The sequence below is a fragment of the Manis pentadactyla genome, chromosome 1, assembly GCF_030020395.1.
Source record: "Manis pentadactyla isolate mManPen7 chromosome 1, mManPen7.hap1, whole genome shotgun sequence".
NCBI lineage: Eukaryota > Metazoa > Chordata > Mammalia > Pholidota > Manidae > Manis > Manis pentadactyla.
In genome coordinates, this window is record NC_080019.1 from 18037432 (window position 1) to 18057240 (window position 19809).

Here is a 19809-nt window from a genome sequence, read left to right on the forward strand (position 1 = left end):
GTCATTAAAATCTAGTGTCAGGAGACCTCTGCTTCTATTCAAGATGGACTGTCAGAGACTGGATTTACCATTGCTACTGAAACAACTAAAAAAAAAAAATAGACAAAATACAGTAAATAATAGCTTTCATAACACTGGACATCAGGCAATGAAGAAGGGTGATCCCAGAGAGACAGGAAAGAGATGAGTCCTATGATTGCCTGCTTCCTGACTTGAGAGACTTTACTTTCCAGGCTGCAATGCAGGGGTGGGGAACTGCCTGATAGACTTGCTGGGTTGAGGAGATAAAGCTGAGATCAATGTGGCTAGACTTTGCAGGACAGAATAGAGAGCAGAGAGCAGCACAGAGGAAGAATTCAGAAACTTTCAGAGGGTCCCCCATGATTATTCAGCAGAGTATGGACAGAGCATGTGTGTGAGGAATCTATCCAAGTTTGGAGGGAAAAAAGCTATCTGAAAGGCTTAGAGAGCAGTGCCTGTTTCCACTGGCCAGATTAGAAAAACTTGTAATTCCCCAGGCATTGGGTACAAAACTAAAGAAGTTCTCTTAGTAGTGGGTCATAATTAGCCCTAGATGGAGCCCAGACTTGCCTAACAAGTCATAAAAGCAAGACCTAAAAGGATTAAAGTTTCTAAGTAATTAACTGCATCCTAATGCATAGGGTAAGAACGTAAGGAATACAGAATATCCAGCACCTAATAAGGTAAAATCACAATGTCTGACATCCAAGCAATGATTATCAGACACACCAAAACAAGAAAACACAATAATCAACCAATCAAAACTGATCCAGAACTGACCCAGTTGTTAGAATTTGCAGATAAGGACAAAAAACCAGTTATTATATTGTATTCCATACATTCAAAAAGTAAAGCTATGAAAGATATAAAAAGACATAAATCAAATTTCTAGAGTGAAAATTATAATGTCTGAGATGCAAAGTTCACTCAGTGGTATTATTGGCAAGTTAGATATGGCAGAAGGAAAGGTTAGTGAACTAGAAGAAATAGCAAAAGAAATCTGAGATGAAACAGAGAAAAAAGAATCAAAAAAGAGCATCAGTGGACTGTGGGATGCCTTCATGTAGCTTAATATAAATTTAAATGGAGTTCCTGATAAGGTAAGAAGGGCAGAAAAATACTTGGAAAGCCATAAGTTTTCCAAATTTGAGGAAAATCATAAACCAAAGATTCATCAATGAACCCTAAATATAAGAAAGATGAAGAAATCTATACCAAAGGACAACAAAATCAACTTGCTTAAAATCAATGATAAGGAAAAAAAATTCCTAAAAGCAGCCAGAAAAAAAAAGGATACATTATGTGCAGTGGAACAAAAATAGAGATGACAGATGATTTCTCACTGGAAACAATGTGAGTGAGAAGTAGTGGAGCGACATCACTGAAGTAGTGAAAGAAACAATTATCAACTTGGAATTTTATACCTAGTGAAACTATATTTCAAAAACCAACACAAAAAAGAAAGTTGAAAGAATTCAGCAGCAGCAGACCCAAATTACAAGAAATGTTAAATTCTTCAGGCAGAAAGAAAAAAATGACACCAAATGTAAATATAAAGAAATATGAAGAGGACCGAAAAGGACAACTTCATGGGGTAAGTATTTGAGTTTTTCATATTATTTAAAACCTATTACAGGATAATGAAAGTAACCTCAAAAAATAATAACAATGTATTATATAGAGTTTATAAAACATATATAAGCAAATGTATGACAAGAATAACTTAAATTCTGTGAGAGGAGAAAAGAAGTATGCTGTTGTAAGGCTCTTATACTACATATAAAATAGTATAATATCACTTCAAGATATAATAAGTTAAAGATGTACAATATAAGCACCAAATAACTGGAAAGAGAGACACTGTTCGGGAGACTCAAAATTGTTAAGATGTCAGTTCTCCCCAAACCAATTCAAAATAACCCCACCGTTTTAGGTTAAGGTATAAATTATAGGGAGACTGTGCTTTAGCATCACAAAGATTCCTGGTGAAGGACACTTGTGCACACTTGTGCATAGGTAATACAACCTCACACATTAGGGCAGCCAGCTGAAGAGAACGTGTAAAACCTAAATTTAGATTTTTAGAAACCTGAATACTTCATAATGAAAACAACACAAATTAAGACATTGAGACCATAAAAAAATTAACAACCATCTCGCTGCCTCAACACAAAACAGCATTACATTTTTTATGGACTTTTTTTTTTTTTAAGTAAGCATCTCCATTTTAAAATTGTTGCCGTTAACTGCATAGTGTTAAGAATAAGGATGTTAGATCCAGAATACCAGAGTTTGAATTCCACTTGTAATCACTTAGCAGCTATATGACCTAGGACAAGGTACTTAACTTTGTGCCTCCATTAGCTCATCTAAAATATGATGGTATCAGCAGCTACACAAGTTTGTTGTAAGGATGAAATGGATTTTTATATGTTAAGCATTAAGAACAATGCCTGGCTCATGGCAAGCAATATAGAACATATTATTATTACATTATAAAATATAACATCAATTTTATAAAATACAACAATAATAACACTTTGCATTTTCCCATGCTGTTTTATATATTTGACATGCAGCTGGCTCTCAAAAAATTTATGAAAATAATTATGAAGTTTTAAATGGTAGTATTACATGGAATAGACTTACCCTATTCTACTTAAGTATTTCCTTAAAATTAAATCCCACTGGTTGACTTTTTTCCCCTACAGATAAAATCCCAGAAGTGGGATTACTGGGTCACAGGGCATTACATTTTCAAGCTTGTTAGATTATACTACCTAATGCGGTCTCAAAAGTTCAACCACTTCGTAGGGCCATGGCCACCGGGGCATCAGTACATCTGACAATGGTGGGTAACACTAAGAACAGGCTCCTGACTTAACAGGTGGAGCATAAGCCACTTTTGAGTTTTAATTTGACTGCTAGTGAGGTTGAACAGTTTTCCTTATGTTAAGTGATTAGCTTTTACTTCTTTTATTGTGAACTGACTGTTCATATCCTTTGTAAATTCTTCAGAGACCTCAAGTGTTTCTTAACAGTTTCGGTGAATTTTCTATGCAGCGCGTACCCCTGACTTTTGAAAGTCGGCATTATGCCACTTTGCTTTACGAAAGATCTACACTGGCACCTGTTTTCACTAACCGGAAGGAAACCTTAAGAGGATTTTCACTTTTATGAAAAAAGGCAGAAAGTGAAGACTGCATTCCACGTTTGTTTTGCTGCGAGCCTTCACAGAGACAGTGCTTGCTGGGGTAGTGAGAGGGACCCGCTGCACTTCCTCCCTGCGAGCTACACTCAGCACCTTGATGGCAAAGCTTCCAACTGTGTCGTGAGCATCTGTGCTTTATCTCTATTTATTCTGTGCATCGGTTAGCAAGGTATGGCCTCAGGTATCAGAAATGCCTGAGAGGTTATTTTTTGGACATAGGAATGCTCAAAATGTTTTCCATATAAATTAATGGTAATCGCTTCTTTGTTTTATGCCATTTTGGCCTATGAAAGTTTTCATAGGAATGCTCTACTTGTGGACAGCAGGGGAAGCCCGTAAATATTTTAGCCTTTTGTCATTTTTACAAACAATTTTCAGGTTGGTTTTTTGTTTTTATTTTCCTTCTCTTTTGCAAATACAAGAAATTTTCGTGTCACATCTTTTGATTCTTTTCCTTTGCAATTTCTTGCATCACTTAAGCTTCTAGCAATCTTTCCCACTCTGTAAGTTGGATAAATGTTCTATTTTCTTCAAGCTTTTCTAGGGCTGATTTGCTAACAGGGAGTGTGTAAGGCATCTGGCACTTTGGTGTCACTGTGAGGTGAAGTATGGATGGTTCTATTTTCGAAGTAGCTATTCAAATTCCTCAATGCCATTATTGCAACATTTAAAAATTGCAGCAAAATTTGCATTCAAGAAGGCATGAACACCAGACAGAATGTTTTTCCTTTGCTGATGTTCTCTACAGGTACAAGGAGTGGGAGGAAGAGGATGAGGAAGAGTCACTGAAGAAAATACCTAAACAAAGGACAGTCCCTCAAAATTGGCTCAGCACCCCATTTGCAAGCAGGCTTGGGTAAGAGTAGCCAGTAAGGAAGTATGAAAAGGCACATGGAACCTGAGGGGGGCTAAATAAAAATTCTACCCACTAAAGCTCATCCTTTAGATAACAACTTCACTTGGGTAACAAGAAAGCTTGCAGGTTCCCTAGCATACTGGAATAAAAGGTGCTCATTCCTAGGACAGTAAGTAAAAATAGAGAATATGGCTCACAGAATTAGAGAATCTTAGGCCTGCTGGGTATCTCCTGCATGTTTAAAAACTCAGGGAATGGATGGGGCCCAGAGAAGTTAAATGAGTTCCTACGTTTGCAGGGCTCTTTACAGTACCATGGGGTCTAGAACCAGAATCTAGGATCCAAAGTGTGCTTCTATCCCAAGTAGCTTCCTCCACATACTTTATATACATAAATCAGTAACTCTAGGGTTCAAAAAGAGCCATTTCTGAGTAATTTTCTTACCTAGCATGCAAAAGTGTGTATAGATGTGGTTGCACATGTACATTCCCACACTGGATGAACACTTACTCCCGCCCTACAATGTGCGGGCACTGGAGATACAGCAACGGCTTAGAAAAGCTCCCTGTTCTCAGGAATGTGCAGTATTAGATGTATTGGGGAGCTCACATACTGCTTCGTATCCTAACTTTGCAATTACACAGCTTATTGGACATATTTTGGGTCAAATTCAAACACTTCAAGACAGCTACAAAATGCAAGAGACCCTCCCCATGAGACCAAGAGCAGCAAGCTACACCCCTTTGAAGGCCAAATGTAGCCTCTTGTTATTTATAAGTAAAGTTCTACTGGAACATTGCCACAGCCATTCATTTTGTATTGTCTAAGGCTACTTTCCGATTCCAACGGCAGAGTTGAATAGTAGTGACAGAAACTGTGTGGCCTGAAAGCCTAAAATATTTACTATCTGGCCCTTAAAAAAAAAAAACAACAACAACTTAGTAGTGCCCCTGGCTGAAAACCTATAAAACAGGTTTTAACTTCATTTCCTCATAGCAGTGTTAAAGACTTCTACTGTATTAAAAAGGAAACTTCTTTAATGCATGTCCCTCTTGGCTCTCTGTGCTAACAAAGAAGAACATTCTTCTCCCGTGGACAAGGAGCCCCACTGCCCAGAGGGAAGGAGGCTGGTGCTGTGCTCTCTGTGGCAATTAGGAGGTGAGTGTCTGTGCTGCCTGCTTGTGAATGTGAAGTGTCCATCGAGGACAGTTAAATGATTCTAAGTCCAATTTTTTTCCCAGCCATTACAGTTTCTAGGGTCTCCCTAACGTGGGGCAGTGGTGGCGGGGCTGTGGTGTCGGGGGGGAGCAGGAAGGTTCTCGTTGGTTTTAGGCATACTCAGGTTGAAGAGAGTTGGAAGTATGGGAACGTAGCAGAAAAGAGGAGAAGAGCACCTGAAAAGCCAGTGGAAATGGAAGAGAGACTAGCCTTTCCCTCCATTAGCCGCTCCAGAAATGCTGAATTTCATCTGTCTTCCGCGTGGGTTTCCCAGCTCACCTGCTGCCCACAGCGCTAATGTGGCCACGGTCACACAACCGAGTGTAAGAATGGCCCCTCCTCACTTCAGGTGATGGCTCTCTGCAGACCTCCCAGCCAGAGCCGCTCGACTTACTGATGAAAACAAGCTTTTATTGCTGTTGGTGCTGTGGCCCAGGGTGGCCAGCAAAGCACAGAGAGATCCTTCTCTAGTCAGCACAAGTGTCTGGGAAATTCCCCTCCCCAGATCCTTCCAGCCCAGGATGCGAGGGGCCGACCCAAAACCCAGCGGGCAGTCAGCAACGTCGGCCCATAATTTGTAAGCACCGCAAAATGCAGGGGGAGCTCCTCCTCATTCTCAATGACTCCACGCTGGTGTCACTTGTCACCATCAACTTGGGAGAGGACAATCACGTGGAGAAGTTAAAATGTTAACCTCATCAAATGCAAGAAGTTCACCAGAATGGCAAGAGCCTTGAACGCAAGGTGAGCACTGGCAAAGCCTTGGCCATGGCCGAGAGAGTGTGGTGGTTACTTCAGGAGACTGCTTTGCTCCTGAGTGGACTGGCCATGCATCGTTAGAGAGAATGTCAAGCCTGCAGTTTCATGGGAGACGAGCAGAGCCTGCAGAATTAGGTGCCCTGGCACAAAACAGAGAGGCTCAAACCTCTGCCGAGTGTTGCGAGGGGCTGACAGAACATTCGTGATACAGAGACAGGCTCTAGGATGAAACTGTTCTGGTATGACTTTCTGCTGCACCTACATAGTGTGCTAACAGTAGGCTCAGCCTCAAGTGGCTGGTACAAGGCTTACATGGATCCAGCACGCACAGGCGCAAGCCCGGCAGTGTGGTAAGAGCTTGCGGATGGCTACCTGTGATGAAGATGGCCAGGGTGAGGACCAAGCAGGTGGCTCAGCCCCTTTCAACTGCACCTGAACCTGTGGGTCTTTCGCATTAGCACAGCGCAAGCTGTGCCAGGCGATGGCATCATGGCCACAGGGCAATGTGGCTCTGCTATCCTGCAAAAGTCCTTTCGAGGAAGGAAGTGTCAGCATCGCAGGGCAAGGACACTCCTGCCAGGTGGGCAGGGGCTCTATGTGGCTGGGGATGGACAGACGGGTGAGAGGGACCAAAAGAGATGGTCACCTGTGTGCTTGGTACCAATGTGAGCCTTTATCTCTGCTTCCTCCATGGTGACGAAGTCGCAGGCGGTGCAGCAGATCGAAAACATCCACTGCTCCTTGTCCACGTGGAGTGACATGTGGCTGACAAACTGGACATTGAGCTCAGTCTCAAATCCGCACACGTGACAGCTATATGAGAGGATGAAAGGAAAGAGAGGAGTGGTTACGTCTACATGCAGGCTATCCAGCTATATAAAGACTCTAAACGTGCTCAGGAAAACTGGACTTTCACACACTTCTTCCTTCAATCAAAAGGTTCTGCATCAGAAAATTCTTCTGCTTTCTGGGATGCCTCTGAAGTGGTCACCATGCCAGGTAGATTAAGTGCCAGTATAATGTAACAATCCCATACATGTTATAACGATGCGAAGTAATCATAAAGTTAATTTAAAATTACAGATTCCAGATGCTGCACATCACCTAACTGATTCCTTTGGGCAAAGAGATGGGGTGCAGCCTTGCCAAGACATGCACAGTACTGCACACTAATAAACTCAGAGCACCCCGCATCCCAGTGAGTCCCCCGCTGGCTCTGGGAACTGGCCGTGCAGGAAAGAAAGCACACGCACGTAGTCGGGTGGCACTCCAAGCCGAGCAAGCCCTGTCTGTGACAATTCCTGTTAGAAGCCACCCATCCATGGAGACATTTCATGCAAAAGCAAGTTTCCACCAATCTGTTCAGCCTATTTCTTGGCAAGATTCCTCAGAGAGCCTGAAATTTGGGATTTTATAGCAACCCGGCCTACACTGATTCATGGTTGAATATGGAACAGAAACGTGAAACTCCAGGTACTTGAGGACAACGGGACCTGGGAAATACGCAGTGCCTCAGGACTCTCTCCACAGGGTTCTCAGATTTATTTTTTCAAGTCTTTTTTTCCCTTAGTATAATTCTCAGGAAGCAGTGAGGTGCTCAGGTACCGAGGTGGGAGCGTCTCAGCTGCCCAGGCCCGAAAGCTAAGTCCCCAGAGCCCTGCCACTCTGTGGAGCTCCACCCCAGGAGGCCGCCTCCCAGGCCACTCCCTTCAGTCAATTCCAGCTGCACCACCCGAGCTGAGAGGAGGCAGTGCACATGCGTATGGGGTTCAATCCAAGCAAAGCAAGTACTGAAACGCACGTGAGCGCTGCGGCGGAGAGCAGGCGCCTTGGCATATACGCCCCAGCAGACGGGCAGGAGTGTCCAAGGGAGTTTGGGGAAGCCGGACTAGCGGGGTCCATTCGCAGCTCACCTGTAGTAATAAGGGTGCTTCTTCCCGTCACTGCCTTCGGAGGTGACGGCGCTGACAATGTCCTCAGTGTCCGTGCTCACCAGCTTCACTGAATGGACAGTCAGGTGCTGGTTGAGGTTTGCGCGGCACTTAGCAGCATAGGGGCACAAGTGGCATTTGTATTTTCTTTCCTCTGGGGGAGAAGGAACAGGGAAAAACCCAAACAGCTCTCAAAAATAAAATCCCAGCACTTTGCAAGAGACCATGTAAAGGTATCAAAGAGAGGAGGGTTCAAACTTGATCTCACATGGGGACAAAGGGAACACCTTGGGATTGTAAATCTCTAAAAAAGCCTTTACCCAGCAGGTCACTCCTGTATTAATACTTTCAAAGATAAAGTCCCAGCGTAACTGGATCATCTGCTTTTTCCTGGACACCCACAGGCCCCTCTTCCTGATAAGATGAGCCTCAGAGGGGTTAAAAGAATACTGTGCAGGTGCAGGGGGATGGCTGGGGGAGGGGAGGGGAGCTCCGTGTGTCAGTCCAGGGCAGGAGCTTCGCTGGGGGAGGGCAGTCAACACAGCATTCACAGGACTGGTGTGTAGGAGCGGACCCACCATTTTCCCGAAGCTCCAGGCCTGGGGCAGCCAGGAAATAAAACCCTAATGAAATTAAAGGGGGAAAAAATGACTCACGTGGAATCATTTTAATTGGACTTTTTCATTTAACATAAATAAAATTAAAAATTTCAATTAATTTCTTAATGAAAACCCTTTCATAAAACTGACAGTGTTTCATGACTGTTCCAGAGTGGCACTCTGAATTCATTTGATTAATCAAGCAAATTAAACAAAAGGAGCAGGCTTTGCCTCCAGTGTATGGATAAGGGTCCAACAGTAGCAGAAGGAAAGAGCAACTTCATTTTCTGTTCTTAATTCTCACTATGTATTAGGGGACTTGCCTTTAAAAAATACCCATCTTATCTATTTGAGGGAAGAACAAGTTAGAAAGTTTTCCTATACCAAAATGTAAAGCAGCATTTCAGTACAGCTGGTCCCCAACATCTGAAGTGCTGGGTGACCTGGGGCTCAGCAGGGCTGGGGAGAACCCCACTGTGCAGATGAAATACCTTTCTTTCTTCTGGGGGAGAAGGAACTTCATTTTGCTGCACTGATTTAGTTACTGTTTATTCCTCCTTTATCCCTCTTAACTTGGTTGCTTCCCCTTTCCCAACACACAGAATCAACTGTATTTCTGTACTATTATAGTAAATAAAGTAAATAAAGATAGCAGCTGTTTCTCTACCAAGGTTCCTGGTGCCCCTATAACTCCCATTAACCACCGTGAGATGAAACCAGTGAGATGGGGTGGAGCCCCACCCCTGCACCCTCAAGCTGAGAGCAATACCTGGCATAGAGTTCAGGAATTGTACCTGCATATGCCTAAATGTGTATCTTTTCTCATCAATCTTACTTGAACTCTATGAGCCCTTCAATATAAAAAGCCCTTCCAGGGACATATTTGAACATCTAGGCAAAATGACTTCAGAAGGTCAAGATAAGAACATTTCCACTACTCCCGTTATAATTCTCTTGGAGAAACTCTCTTTTAGTAACAGAGAAGCTGGTGATCCAGGGTGCAGAAGGCAGAGGGGTGAGGCCCTGACTCACCTGTGTGCAGCGAGAGATGTCGCGACAACGTCTGCTGTCGGCCGAACACCTTCCCACACACGTCACAGGGAAAAAGCTGGTCGTTGAATTTCCAGGATGGCAATCCATTTCCTGCCTCTAGAACTATCTTTTCTGTTTCTGGGCCAAGAAAGCAGAACATCAGGAGGGATAAGCAAGGCATCACAAACAAACTGCACGTTAAGTCAATATTCAGGACGTAAGCAGACTTCCTTCTGAAGTACGTGGCTGGTAGCGGCAGATACGTCCCAGTAGCCTCTGGGCCTCAAGCTTACTTCCTGTCCCTTAGGAGGCTGTTCTTGAAGGTTGTGACGGCCAACGGATTCCATGCTAGTCAAGGTCTCCCGTGTTCTCTCTTTCATCACTAAAGGTCAGCCGACCTGAGCCTCAGCAGGCCGACAGCATGGTTTAGCACTGCCCGGTATATAGTCGGTACTCAATAAATAACTTGTTGAATGAATGCATGAATGGCTGAGTTGCATGTTAAAATTCCAGAGATGTAGACTCTTGTCACAAGACAGTGAATGAAGAATCTCAGATTCTGGTGTGAAACCAGATGTTGAATCTCTTGAAAGGAAATACACTTTCACTGTCCTTTATGAAGAAAACTTTTGCCCTCTGTGCTGGGGTTGTGCAAAATCCTCAATGAAGATCTTCTACCATCACAGACTTGGTGATGGCAGCTGCATATTGCTTGCTGTGGTCTAAATGTCTGTGCTCCCACCCAACCCAATTCATGTCACAATTCTAATGACCAACAGCCAGGTGTTAGGAGGGGAGGCCTCCGGAGGTGATTAGGTTATGATGGCGTACCCTGAAGAATGGGATTAGTGCCCTTATAAGAGAAGAGAGGCCCCAGAGAACTCCCTTGCCCCTTTCACCATATGAGGACACAGAGAGAAGTAGGTATTCTACGACCTGGAAGAAGGTTCTCACCTGCTCCTGCTGGCACCCTGACCTCTTCCAGTCTCCAGAACTGTGGGCAATAAACTTGCTATTATAAGCTAGCCTGTCTGTTGTATTTTGTTATAACAGCCCGAGCACACTCAGGTACCGCTCCACTTAAAACTCCCTAATGCGAGAGCGCACAGCTAGAATTTCCCCACAGGTCTCACCTTATTTGGGGAAATGATTCCCAGCCATGCATGTAACAAGTGGACCTTAATACACTCTCTTGTCATCTTAAAAACTTTTATTTTCTCATTATCATGCATAGAATCACCTTTATTTTCTCATCTATATTCCTTCACATTGAACTGTAATGCATCATACAAACAGTCGTTCCACGGTAATATAAGGAGAGAGAGGTGATCGCGAGACCCCAAGAGGAGCGAAGGGTACGCGTCCTGCAGGACCCCTTGTCTGGGCCACTAACAGCCCGGTGGGCCTCACTCTGAAGAACAAGGCACATAATTTACTGAGTTAATACCTTGTTCTGTACATCTCAGGGAATTATTGTGCATCTTCTCAAGCACAGCAGGTACTGCCTCCCAGAATCGGATACCACGCCGTGTAAGTAGTGGTGGAAAGAACTTTTCATTAAGACCCGCGGAGGTGAAAACGCTCAGGCCACTGGATGGGGCAACATCAGAGCAAAGCGCTTTACTTCACACGATTTGGTTAGAACTGCTTCCCAAGTCAAATGGATCGATTTCCATTTGAACGCAGAGTTGCCAGGTAGCGTCATCAAAGGAAGAGCAAATAGGAACACGTGTGCGGAAGGGGGCGGGGCCGGCGGCGCGGCTGCGATCGGTGAGTGCACGAGGCACCGGCCAGCAATCCCCGCGCCGATAAGGCACATGTACTGATTTATCTGTGTTTGTGAAAACACAGCTCTTCGGGTCTCAGGGAGAAGAGCTATTTTTATTAGCGTTGGGGCATGTGACTAAAAACTTTGAAGGGGAAGGGGCAGAATGGCGGGGGGAAGGGAAGGTCAAAAGGAAGGTACAGGCCATTGACGTGCGGAGGAAGAGAACCACTCCGAGGGCTGTCTTGGAGTCTAATCAGTGGGTATTTCGGGCCCACAGCAATGTGCGGGTATTTTAGGAGCGCCTTTTACGTGTGTAGTCAAAACAGTGCTTCAAAGGAGGAAGACAGTAATAATTACAAGGAGAGGTCTGGAGGGCAGAGAGTCTTCCAACAGTCACAACAAGAGTGAATTAATTGGGTCGCATACACAACAAATAGATGCAATTCAAAATAAGGGAGTCTCTTACTAATTCTTTCAAGTATTAGTCACACACTCGAGAAGGTGAAGCATTATAGAAAGGCTGATTCCCTCCACTGATCTCAGAAAACTGTTAAAATTATGAAGACTGTGCTTCAGCTAAGCAGAAAGGACACCCTCCCACCATGGCCAAGCAGGCCAGAGCCGACTGGAGGGCACCCAGTTCCGGCCACCACCTCCCTCGCTGGGGCCCCACGCCTTGTCCAGCCTTGTCCAGGAACAGCTGCTCTCTCTGCTTGCAGTCTGCATTCCCCAAGGCCGTCCACTTGCACTTCACACACAGGAGCAAGGCGACCACAAGCCCGCCGTTTGTAGCCTTCTCCCACCGGGCACAGGGCCTCCCAGTCACGCTGGCTGAGGCCGGAGCGGGGCGGCAGTGGGGGGAGGATTACTGTTCTGACAGACAAGTACGAAAGTCAAAGGCCTGCTCGTCAGCCGTCTCACGGGGCTGAAATGGAGCTCGACGGATGCCACATGCTTGCACATTTCCTGTGGACTGTGCCACCCAATGCCATGTGAGAAGCCTCAGAATCTGTTTTGATTCCTCCCTCTCTCTTTCAAAGCCTCCCATCAGTCACCAAAGGCTGTCCGGCTAATTCTAGAGTGAGAGGGGAAGGGGATGGACACCCAGCAAGGTCGAGCTCTGAAACATCTGTGCTTTGCCTTTTTGAAGCAGGCGTGGCCCACACGATGGCAGAGAGCTGCCACCTGCAGCCACAGCTGCCCCAGGATGCGCCCAGGGCAGCACAACTTTGTCTGCAGTTCTTGATGATTGAAAATCATCACAAATACTTAAAAACAGTTAAGTTGGGAACCTATTGATAAAGAAGTATTTATAAAGACAGATACATGGGCCTGTACTAGTCTGTATGCATTAGCAATATGGACTGTAACCTTACATTAAGGAAACTTGTGCAGGGGCAGCAGCGAGTGTCCCCCGGGTGTGCATTTTAAAGCTGGGTTCGCAGACCCGGCACCGTGCTGCAGCTCTGTCCTGGGAACTGAAGGGACTGGCTGGGCTACCACTGCGGTCACGTGCTGCAGGTTTAGCCAGAAGATACCATGTTTCGATTTTTGTATGAGTGTGGACAACAATGCGGAAGCTACAACTGACCTATTTTTTTATGTAAACTTTTCCTATTCTTGGATTTTTAATAAACTCCGACACCTGCCATTTGAGTCCTTCAGAGGCTGGCTGGCTCTAACCCCCACCCCCACCTTGAGCTCCCCACTTTACCTCCTACCAGCCAAATACTCAGCAGGGTGAGCCACTCACCCTCTTGGGAACAAGCTAGTTCCTTTTGAGCCATCAATGCTTTTCAATCAACTGTCCCCCCACCAGAAGCTACTCCCTGCCACAGCACTTCTTCCATTCAGCAAATCCAGCCCATCTTCAAGCCCTATCCCAGATTTCATCTCCTTGGTAAAGCCTTCCCCAATCCCCCAGGCAGAATTAGTCATTTCCCCTTCTCTGTCCCAAAGCACTTCTATGAGTACTTCTATTGCACTTTACCTCTTATATTGTTTACATTATCATATATATATATATATACACACACACACATTTTTATCACATATAATAAAATGATCACATATGATATATGATCAGGTATGTATATACCACATACATTTTTCTTTTCTTTTAAATAGAAAGCACCTAGCTAATCCAACAGGCAGCAGTGCTCAATAGATGCATTCATTCTCTGGCCTCCCTTCTCTCTCAGAATGGGAGTCACAGAGAGAAGGGGTTCTGCGTCATTTGTATATCCTCAGCATTAGCACAGTGCCTGATATATAGGACGTGTGTAGTACACATTTGTTGAATAAATGAATGGCTAAATGAAAAGTTCCAAATGAGACAAAGAATAAATACTGTTCTTATTTTATAGTGGAAACTTGGTCTTAGGACCCTGGATGTTAGATTCTGGTCTTTGACAAGCTTTATCTTAAAACTCTAGCATCATGTGAGGAAGTTTCCATATTCAGTATTAAAAGCAGTAAGTATAGAGCCAGCCGAGCATAGTTCCATGTTAATTATCTTCTTTTGTTCTACTTAAAAAAATTTTTTTTAAGATTATTAAGGAATTTGCTTTTTAAAAACTTAAAATTGAAGCTTAACAGGTAATAGAAAATTCCACATAGCAGTAACTGATTTTAAATCAGTCCATGAAAAAACCACGAATCAGCTTGGAATATAGGTATTATTTTTAAAACTTTGTTTTTCTTCATCTTCATTTCCATATCCCTTTGTTTCATTATTTTAAGGAGCTGATTTTTTAATTTTTGGATTTTCTCCATTTGTTTTATAAAAGAATACTTGTCTAATGATATCTTTTTATTCAGCCTCAGAGGATTTTGTCTCCCACAGTGTATTTTATTTCTCCTCACGCTCTCTTACTCTGGTTCCTGGGATTCCGTAAATCACTTGCACAAATCTCTGGCTACTCAGTATTACCTGATCAGATTCTTTTCTACTTTCCCACCTATGGTCCTTGCTTTGAATGTCATTTGAGGCTTTCCCTCTTCCTTAAACAGGTTTTTGTTTCCAGCGAAGTAAATTAAATCAAGCAAATAGCACTTTTATCCCAATAATAAAAGTTGGGAAGACAGGACTAGAGTATAAAGAGAATCCCCCTATCTTAGCAGGCCCAATACAAGGCTCTTAGCATTTCCTATGTACAGTGAACCGAGGCCTCTTGTTTGTAGTGATGAGGCCTAACGACCCAGAGACAGCCTGCCTAACTCTGCCTCCTAGGACTTTGTGCGCCAAGCGGACAAGGCTCATTTCATACACAGGGCCAGGGAAGACAAACCCCACCAAGTGCTTCTTTAAATAGATTTCCAGGAAATAAACCCATCTGCTAGAATCTGGGAGGAAGCTTGACAGACTTGACAGAACACTAGATCAAGTAGAGGACTCATATTTCTTTGAATCCAACACCTTCATTTCCATGAGGAAGAAACTGAAGTATAGAATTCCAAGATCTCTCCCACCCCAGACACCCCACAACTGAACAGTGTTAAGTAACAGAATCAAGATTTTCACAGTATTTAAGTCTCCATCCTGCTCCAAATCTATCTTTGTTCAGTGAGAACCTTAATGACCCTCTTGTTCAATGTTCTTTTCTTACATGTAAGGAAACCGAGGTCCAGAGAAGTGAAGTAATTGCCCCAGGTAACCCAGCTAGTACCTCTGGGGGAGCAAAGCCTAGACCCACGGCCTCTCCGAAGTTCTCCAGGCCCTACGGAACCAATGCCAAAGTCTACAACAAACAAGGAAGGCACTTTCCTTCCCCTTCTGGGCTCTAAGTTTAATATTCTTGGTTACAAGATGACATGTGCAGATTTGCAACAATTCACAGACACTAGGATTTCTTTCTGTCTCCATTCTTGAAGGTGTTGGCCTAGAATATTTCCAGCCACAGAGAAGTTAGAAATTATAATATGTCAAGAGTCAGAATAAAGAAGGAACAAGAGAAAGACCAAATGGGGAAATCCTCAAAGCCAACCCCCTTCTCAGGTAAGCTAGTTATTACTGAAGAGAGTTCCACTGAACTTTCCCTAACATTTGGGGAGCATTTTCGGTGGAAAAAAAAAAAAAGAACAAGAAGAAGGGAAAAATAAAAGGAGGATTTTTCAGTTTGCTTCTTTTCAATTTTAACATCATTTAGCCCCTGACAGGTAATCATTTAGCTTTGTTGGTTATGTTTTGCTGTGTGAGGAGATCCCTGTACCTCCTGCCAAAAAAGTCCTCTCAAAGAATCATCCCTTAACCTGACTTTGGCAAGAGAAACGCGGAGAGAGAAGGCTTTATTTGGTTAAAGCCGTAAGCAAAAGATTGGCCAAAATGTGACCTCAACACATAACTAACTGTCCAGAATGACTAAATCTGCACTGGCTGCTCAGTGAGGAAGAGGCCCGGGCGCTGCCCTGGGTTTTCCACTGTGGCAGATGGTATTTTTCATCATTTCTTTCTTTCATCATTGAGCCTGGAGAGTTTTGAGTTGTATCTCAAGTGAAATTCTGAAATCCTCTGCATTTAGAGCCAGTAGTCCTGGACAGATTAAAATCTATCAGGTCATTTCCAGAAAGGTCATGTAATTTTGGGCTTAGGTGCCATCCCTACTGGTTCTGTCCTTTGACTTTTATGGGCTCTTTCGGGCCTCTGCTTAAAACAAGCTGCCACCTTCTGAGGGCTGCTCAAGAATTAAGAAGTCAGCTGTGGCAAAGGACTCTTTAGGAGTTAACAGCTTTACTCTAGTGCTCTTTTTAACGGTCACTTCAAACTTGAGGTAACTTGGCAGGTCCAACAGATCTATTAGGTTCCTTCTGACCACCTATCTGCAGGTCTTGGTGTAACCATATCCCCTTTAGGGCCCATCTCAAACACTCTCCCAAAGTACGGAGTTTTCTGCCAATCAAGATGTCAGTTCCATGAACAGCTAAGAGCAGAATTTAGCAACAGGTTTTGTCTATCTGTGCCCAATCAAAACACCAAGTGGAGATTCGTAGGCATCAAAGAGCTCACAGCCTTGGCCTTCTTTGAGCCCATTTCCAACCGCCAATGCTTAACAAACTTAGCAAAGTCCATTCATAGAGCCTAGGAAGATAAAACCCATCAAGTATTTCTCCAAAAAATTCCAATAAACCCATCAGCTAGAATTTGGGAGGGAGCTCTAGCAAACCACTTGACAGAACTCAGATTTGTTCAACTCCAACTCCTTCATGTCTATGAAGATAAAACCAAGGCATGAAATTCCAGGACCACTCTCACCCCAGTGTAGCCCACAGCTCACCCAGGGTTGAGTAACAGAACCAAGGTCTCCATAGTAACTAGGTCTCCATCCTGCCCCAGAACTTAATTCAGCGAGGAATCTTAGGGATTATGTTAATATTCTCTTCTTTCGTGTAAGGAAACAGGCCCAAAGACCTTAAGTGATTGCCCCATAGTTTCACTGAGGCTCCTTCAGCCATAAGAAATCAACTCCAAAGCCTACAGCCAATAGGGTTTATGGAATTGGTTCTTAGTAAACATCCTGGAATCCCCCCAGAAAAGTTAGATGACATTTTTTTGCTTAATGCTGGGCAATAGTTAGCCTCAATGAATCCTTACTGATGGACTTGTAACCATTAAACTGGTAAAGAATGATAAATGTTTTCTACATCTGTTTTTTTTATGCAGGTCATTTTAAATCAATAGGAGAAAACCGGAACTTGATTCTTCCAGTAATAGAAAATGGCTAAGACTTAGCATCCCTAATTCCAGTGAAGCTGATCACACAGAACCTGAGCGCTGCAGGGGACTTTTCTAGGGTCCAAACAGAGGGCATCACTGCCAGAAGCTAGGCCAACTGATGTCTGTCGCCTCTTATATAACTTAACCTTAAAAAGAAGTCCACTGGGATTTGGATGTTGCTTCTACATTTTTCTTCTACTTGTATTTCCAAGATCAGTGGATCCTGAATACATGCTTATTGAATAAATGAGACAGTCATATCACCAAGATCACGACTGCTGAACTAAGGGGCCAACTGATTTTGTATGATGATGAAACAAACTGCCACTGTTGATTTGGGAGCCACACCTAAAGGACTTCGGTTGTTACCTTGCCAGTTATCATAGACCAGTGACCATCTCTCTTCTTAATGATGATGGTAGGCCCTAAAATCTTCGTGAATGCCCACAGATGTCCCAGTGTTCAGGACATTCATAAATCATGCTTGGAAAACCACTGGGCCTGGGAGCGGTGTCTTTCTTTTGGCTTGGTGGCAGACACTGCTGGCTGCTTATTCAATGTCCAACGGAGCTGCAATTATTTTTTTAGGGTGGCAATGTGCCCAGATAAAAACAGGCACTTCCCTTCCCCAGCTTCCACTGCCCTTAGGGGCTGGCCATGAAACACAGACCTGGCCAAGGAGTTGGTGGTGGGAGTTCCTGGGGAGAGAGTCTCCGACACTCCCCCATTTCCTGAAAAAAGCAAAAACAAAAAACCCCCAGTCTTGCGAAAAGGCTTTTCACCCAGGCTCTTCTTCCTGGGACGTCTAGAGGTAGAACAACCCTCTTCAACCATGCAGATGAAAGCCACCTGATAAGGGTGGGAGAGAAGAAAATCAGGAGGAGGCCAGGTCCTCAAGCAGCGGTGCCAGCCCCGTACCACCTGTTTCTGAATTCCTATATTAGGTGAAAAAAATCCCCATTTGGTTAAGTCACTGTGGTTAAGCTGAGCATAATTCTGACTATAAAGGCTTAAAATATACGAAAGTTTCACCCCACTGTGGCAGTTTATCTCCATTATGCAAAACAATATCAAGTTCATTAAAAGTACTCTAAGGAGATAATGCATAATTAAAACAGCAGCTTACATTTATGGAAGATTTGCTGTTGTCCTAGGCACTGTACTATGCAGTTTACACATATTTAACCTTATACAGCACTAGGCATTAGATACTATTGTTACCACTTTACAAAAAAAAAGGCTTGTCAGACTCAGGGAGGTTGAACAATGAATTCAAGGTCACCCAGCTGGTAAGGGACAGCCTATCCCAAATCCAGGTCTGTCTGCCTCCAAAGCCCATACCCCTCACCACTCATTGTATTTTACTACAAGATCAAAGAAGAAAATCTCTGGGTTCTGGTTTATTCTGCCAGGGACAAATCTCTCTACTACAATCTCGATTTATTGTACATTACATTTTCCCGGTATTCACAAACCATAAGGAATGAGCATCTGTAATTACATACATTTAAAGGGGGCTTTACTGGGGCAACCCAGGGCTTCCTCCAGGACTCAGGCCGGGAGGCGGCGGGGACCCGTGCGTCTGCCTCGTCTCGCGCCTGATTTCCTCTCGGCTCCTTCCTACATCCTTACTGCTGCCGAGTTGGGGTGTATCAGGCTCTGAGCACCAATTATGTAAAGTTTAATTACACAACTCCTTTGAGTCCAGAGTTCACTTGTCCCAGAGTAAGACCCTAGGATGACTCCTCTTGCAGCTCTTCCCAGTGGGGGGAAAGAACAGGGATCCTAGCGTGGAGCTGTCCCACCACTGTCGGCAATGACGGTGGATCTTTAAATCCAAGAGTTTTCTTCTACAAATTATTATAAAGTATGAACCCATGTAAGAACATCCTGAGGGAGATTACCATTGTTGGGGCAGACAGGGGCATTCCCTCTGTATTCTCTTGTTTATTGTGAGACTAGGGCTTAGTATCAATTTATTGAATAAATAAAGGAATGCATAAAAGTAGCAGACCACTGTTGTTAAGTATTTGACCTTTCTGAAATATTCCAAAGCATGAAAATTCAGATTTCCTAAAATACTAAAAATGTCATGCCTGTTTACTCCTAAAATTGTATGGCATGCTTTGCATCACACCTATACAGTATTTAAAAAATATTTAGTATGTTTCTTTTTAAATTCAAGTCAGTCGTTTCCAAATATTATTCAAGTAACCCCCTAGGGATTCTGCAGCTCCCTTCACTAAGATTGGCATGCACTGGTATGCTCAATTATTCTAGTCCCCTCTTCTTATGGACAAGCCTGGATCTTATCATCTGTTCCTTTAAAGATTTCTAAATTTCCTTAAAGCCTTATCAGCTCCCAGACACTGCAATACGCTGTGTGACTACATCCAGTTTTGAATTTTCAGTCTCCTCTCTCTCTACTCCTGATCTATTGAATTCTGTATTAAAAGAAAATAGAACTGTTCTATTTTGCCTTTCCCTTGACCCTGGGTTTTAGCACATTATAAAATTTATGTTAGGTGGTGGCAAATTTAACATTTTAAGGCAACACCAGTCACAGATATTTTCCTCTTTGACTCAGAAATGCAATTTTGATTAAGTGAAGTTTTATGTTTTTATATGGTGGAGATTTCTGTTTGTTGGTTTTTAAAATTATTTTTCCCTAGGAAGGGACCACAGACACAGACATATTGGG

At 43.6% G+C, this 19809-nt stretch overlaps 1 protein-coding gene and 1 long non-coding RNA gene across 8 annotated transcripts in view; one reads left to right on the top strand and one right to left on the bottom strand.

The window, feature by feature from the left end:
- Positions 1-19809, bottom strand: part of ZNF827 (zinc finger protein 827) — a 162295-nt gene that overhangs the window by 8704 nt on the left and 133782 nt on the right. For all 7 annotated transcript variants that reach the window (XM_057492486.1, XM_036888971.2, XM_057492523.1 and 4 more), the window contains exons 9-11: positions 9628-9765; positions 7979-8150; positions 6712-6878 (exon numbers count right to left, since the gene is read on the bottom strand). In XM_057492486.1, coding sequence (XP_057348469.1) covers positions 6712-6878; positions 7979-8150; positions 9628-9765 — 477 coding nt within the window. The remainder of the gene's footprint in view (positions 1-6711; positions 6879-7978; positions 8151-9627; positions 9766-19809) is intronic.
- Positions 1685-19195, top strand: LOC118914276 (uncharacterized). The gene is made up of 4 exons (XR_005025544.2): positions 1685-4088; positions 5163-5246; positions 15269-15392; positions 17055-19195. It is a non-coding gene; the product is annotated as an uncharacterized LOC118914276 (long non-coding RNA).